This window comes from Belonocnema kinseyi, chromosome 1, assembly GCF_010883055.1.
Source record: "Belonocnema kinseyi isolate 2016_QV_RU_SX_M_011 chromosome 1, B_treatae_v1, whole genome shotgun sequence".
Classification (NCBI taxonomy): Eukaryota; Metazoa; Arthropoda; class Insecta; order Hymenoptera; family Cynipidae; genus Belonocnema; species Belonocnema kinseyi.
In genome coordinates this window covers 182,947,569-182,952,944 of record NC_046657.1, presented here as the reverse complement: position 1 = coordinate 182,952,944, position 5,376 = coordinate 182,947,569, and the positions used below count along the sequence as shown (strand labels likewise).

At 30.6% G+C, this 5,376-nt stretch overlaps 1 protein-coding gene across 1 annotated transcript in view; it reads left to right on the top strand.

Annotated features, from left to right (window-relative positions):
- Positions 1 to 4,303, top strand: part of LOC117170348 (maternal protein pumilio-like) — a 50,181-nt gene extending 45,878 nt beyond the window's left edge. Inside the window, exon 4 of the mRNA XM_033357088.1 lies at positions 4,274 to 4,303. Within this exon, the coding sequence (XP_033212979.1) occupies positions 4,274 to 4,288 (15 nt within the window). The 3' untranslated portion in view covers positions 4,289 to 4,303. The remainder of the gene's footprint in view (positions 1 to 4,273) is intronic.
- Positions 4,304 to 5,376: the final 1,073 nt, after the last annotated feature.

Below are 5,376 nucleotides of genomic sequence, written 5' to 3'. Positions count from 1 at the left end.
ACAGAGAGTGTTAATGTTAATTCGAAATATTGAGCGCTTCACGTACGAACATTGTGAGAAGTACGATTTGTGAGACGGACTTAATGTTTACCATATTTTAATGCGAGATACTGATTTTATCGTCGTCTTTGCTTTCAGTGCTATACGGATACAGTTTTGCCTCTGATTTTGAGCGTTTGGCGCCGCATAACGTTATAACTGTCCATTTTCTAACATTTTTCCATGCATTCTATGTGGGGTCTTTTGTTTATAATATTAACAATAATAATCTCACGAAGAATTTTTTTCATCATTATATTATTCTTATCCAAATTTGTTGCAAGATAACTTAAAAAAACGTAAAATTATGAAAAATCGTTCAAAACATTCTTCAAACAAATAATTGGCTTATAGAATTTTTTGTTTGTTTATTATATAGTAGTTGAATATCTTTAACTAATGTTACTCTATGAAATTGAGGTGATTTCAACCATTTTCATGGTTTTGACACCGAGAGCGTCAAATAAAAAATGGCAATTTTTTCGTAATATTTGTTTATTTATAAAAAAGTTGAAAGCCTAATTTGAAAATCAGGCTCGACAACTCTCTTATAAATCTGATAAGCTTCTTTTCAATTTTGTTGTCCAATTCTGTACAGATTTATGGGCTATACGTTATTTTGAAGTAAAAAAGTCATTTTTTCCCCAGTGTGCTGCGGCGCGGTGTAAATTCTCGGAACGACTATAATTGTGCGCCCTATCTAAGATTATGCTGTGGCGCGAGAACTAAGATCTCGGAATCCTTGCTTTTAAAGCATAGATCTCGAAGTTTCAGGCATTAAGCCACGTCCCTTTGCTCTCAGGTCTCTAATTCTATGCTTTTGGATCACAGAGTCCGAGACTTTAAATCACGTAGTAGACAACTTCGAATTTCAACGGGTCTGTGTGTAATACAAATTGCATGATTACCGACAGAGAAAGAAGACAAACTTCAGCCGTAAAGTCTAAATGCTTTGGTCGATATTTCTTATGTTCATAAATAAACTTTTTTCTTCTTCAAACTCTGTGCCTTGCCACAAACGGTCCTTTAATATTTATTAATATTGTCCGAAAAAAATATCTGCGGTATTTCACGGTGGTTTTACCGAATATGAAAAAAATGGCTAGGCTCTTTCAAAATAACTCGATATTTGTTGTTTTTTTAAATAAATTTACCTGCTTTTTTCGAAAGGAACAAATAATGAGTAAAGTTTTCTATGATAAATTTTTTTATATTGCGTACAAAAAAAGTTCCCACGTTATTAATAATTATTGACTGTCCCCTCCCTTTTAGATTTTTAAAAATGTGGAGCAGGCATAAGTTTTGTTTAATTCTACGTTTTTCGTTCAATTTGCATGAAAGTTTTAAAAAGCAAAACAAAAAAGTTAATAAATTTCCGAACAATTAAAAAAAGAAGAATGATTAACATAAATAGTTCTAGTTATGAAGCGTTAAGAAAATTTTTCAGTAAAAAAACGCTGAATATTTTTCTTTTCAAACAATATCTTGTCCTTTATACATCGTACATGAAATTTGTATAAAAATGAAATAAAGCAGATTAAATTATCTTTAAAACTAAAAAAAAATGATTCAATAATAATAAGAATTGATCAAATAATTTATCTAAACATTTTCTCTAAAAGATGAGTTTTAAGGCCATGTGACGAGTGGATCACGTGACCAGATTCCTACCTTACTGACACTTTTTTTATTTCCTAACTTATATTCACACAAACCGTCAGATCGGGTTAAAAATTTGGAAACAATAAATGAGAAGCACTAAGAGTGGTGGGTCTGGTCCTAAATTTTAATAATGATAAAAAAAGGAACAAAAAAAAGTATTAAAAAACATAACTTTTTTAATAATTATAAAATTTTAGGACCCAGGCCCACCTTTCTGAGTACATCTTATTTATTTTCCTGAATTTTTTAACTCTATGTGACACTTCGTGTGAAAATAAGTTAGAAAATACAAAACATTCGGTAAGGTAGGGATCTGGTCACGTGATCCACTCATCACATGGCCTTAAACGTTGACTTCTGATTTTCTGTTCCAAGCACAAGCGTTAAAGAAAACAGTGAAAAGTAGTTATGCAATACATAGGTACGTACAACTTTCATGTATGATGTGTAGGGGACAAGGTATTATTTAAAAAGAAAAATATTAAACCATTTTTTTAAACTGAAAAATGTCTTTAGGACATCATAACTTCAAAACAATTTATGCTAGAATATTCTAATTTTTTTTTAATTTTTCGGTAATTTATGAACTTTTCATTTTACTCTTCAGAAGTTCTACGTAAAGTGAACCAAAAACGTGGAATTTAAGAAAACCTGATGTCTTTTACTCATTTTTCAAAACTAAAAGGGAGAGGAAAGTCAATCAATATTTAGTTCTCAAGCGATTGTAAATGTCAAAAGAGGTAACTACATTCGGATTGAGGAAAATAGGAATACACTTTTTTGTATTTCACAATCTGATAATGTAGTATTTCTTGCTTTCAGATACAATATTTATTATATCGCTTATGGATTATGAACTATGAATGATTTCTCAATGTTCAAATTGCTGCAATTTTTTAATTCTTATTAAATTCTTATTAAAATTCATCGTTAAAATTCAACCTACTAGTTTTATTTTTGGCACCAGATGACGTATTGCAGTTCAGCCATTCCCAATAGAATTAAATCTAATTTTGTAAATGCAAGTCAATAAAATAAATGCTTAGTTTTATCGACATTTTTTCAAAAATAAGTGTTTCTATTTACCTAAAAGGCCTTTTTTTGTTGAAAATTATTCACCTTAAAGCTGAAATTAGCCCTTTTTCCACCTTTGTAAGTACATTAGTATGTATCGGCCCTGTTAATAATATTAAAACGTAACGAATAGAATCGTAAAGAATCTTTTATGGTATAAAATGAGCTATTATTAATTAAAATTGAATGCAAATAGTGACACTTGTTGTTTTTATAAATCAACATAAAGATTCACTAATTGTGAGGCGGCTGTACATCTAGAATATCTTTAAATTTATTTTTCTTTACCTCGCTTTTACTTGCACAGGACGAGTGTATGGCAAAGCCATTTTTCAAATGTTTCTTACATATGCATACATATACATACACATAAGTATCATTAGCTAAGTTTAGTGACGCATGTCCATCAAGCTTGAGGGTCGAGTGCCTGTCACTCAGTTTGTGATATTTTTGGTGAACTTACATAACCGTCAAGAAAAGGCTCTCCTCTATAATCATAACGTTCGGTTTTTACACTCTGAGTCAGCGTTATAACAATTATTGGGCAGAGATCAATTTTTCGAAGGATATTCTAATTCTGCAATTACTTTTTGCATTTAAAATTATAGTATGAATGTCGGATAGAAAAAAGTGCACAAAAACTGACATTCAAGCAATCTGTTAATTTACGTGAAAAACTTTAAACTTTGTAGAATTTGTAATTCTAAGCAGAATTTCGTTCAGCGTGTAACTGGAACGCAATAGACATCATTAATTCAACGTAGTTACTGTTGAAATAATATTATTAGAATTAACCTTTTTTTTGTTAGAAAAAATATAGTAATTTGGCGATCACTTAATTCTTTTGAAAATTACATTAAGTTAGTGGAAATTCATTGAATAAAAACATCTTCTCAAAATTTAAAACTTGAAATTAAAAAATACATATATTGTACAATAGAGCGAAGTGAAAATGCAAGGATTAATTGAATTGTTTAAGGGTCTGTTCAAAAAATATTAGCAAATTTATGGATTTCCATGCGAAAAAAGTTTTTAAAAAAGTCAAAATCGATTAGTATTTTTAGTTGGGTTTTTGGATTAAAAAGTTAAAAATTTTCAAATTTCAAACAACATTTCTATTGATTCAGAAACTATTGCAAATTTATTGTATGGCAAGTTTTTTTTAGTGAACAGTAATAAATTAGAAATTTAAAAAAAATTGTTTAGTGATAAATTTTCTTGACAATAAATAATGAAAAATTAATTTAAAAAATCATACATGTCTTTTGGAAAATGGTATTACCCCCCCCCCCCCCCCCCCCCCCCCCCCAGGAAACAGAAAAAGAGGTTGTACCATGAAAAATTAAATCTACAACTTATGAGTCGTTTCCCCGTAAAAAAATTCACTGACAGGAAAGCAACTGTGTATTATATTTTGACTTATGTAGTTTATTTAAACCATGTAGCACTGCGTTATAACTTATTGTACTATGTATTTATGCCGAACGATTCCTGGAAGTTTTTCCAGGGGTGAGGAAAACTGCAGAAACTCATCTTGCCGAGTTTAGTCAGTTTTCCGACTGTCTAGTTTTAAAGTAGCGATTCAGTGAACCGGATCATCGAGCGTACAGGCATCTTCCTCGGCGTCTACGAGAGTCAAGATTCATCGCAGCTAAGGTAGTGAACCCACTGAACCCGAAATTTTTTTCAACGTTAATGATACATCCTTCGCATATCTTTTCTACGTGTTTGTTCTAAAAAAGTTACATCGACTTAAATGCCGCTAGAAAGAGCACCTAAAGATTTCATTTATAAAAAAATAAGTGCACTGATGTATCTGGTGTCTACATAACGTTTGTTGCTAAACTATAGTTACTGTGTACTGATTAAATTACTACTTAAAATGTAAATTGAAACGGAATTTCCATTAATAATTTACAAGGTACTCGCGTGTAGTTTTTAAACAATGTTAATATAACTCGTTAGTACGATACATATCTTACCGTGCATCGAGCGGCAGTTAAAACACATGCAAACAGAAGGACCGGGAGTCACTCACCTGTTTTCTTAGAGTTGCAGTCATCCGGTATCTTCCAGTAAGAAGCTTCATTCCCTGTCCGTGAATTTTAAGAGGCGAGGATAATACTTCCGAATAGGTCACCCAAGAATATTGACTTTATACTTGAGATAGGGGTTCCTTTTCATCGCAGATTAAGGTCCGAAAAGGATTTTTGGTGTAAATTAATATAAATTAAGTTATCAACATTTTTTTAAACATGCTCTTAAAAAATCTCGAGAAATATTGATCTAATGATAAAAATATTGTAGGTACATAAAAGTTTTAGATCTCATCGAAATACGCTTCTTTTATGTTTACACTTTTTTCTAAAATAAATATTTTTTGAGAAAAACTAAAAAAAAAACATCTTTTTAGATTTTTTATTACAGAAGGTGTCAAAACTTCCGATATCATTATACAAAATTAATTTAAAGAAAAAAAAAGACATTGCATCCTACCATGTGTATACATATGAAACCGGTATTTTTTCAAGAAAAAAAAACATTTATTTCAAGAGAATGATAACAAATATTTTATTCAAAGTATGCGCCCTCGCTGGCTAC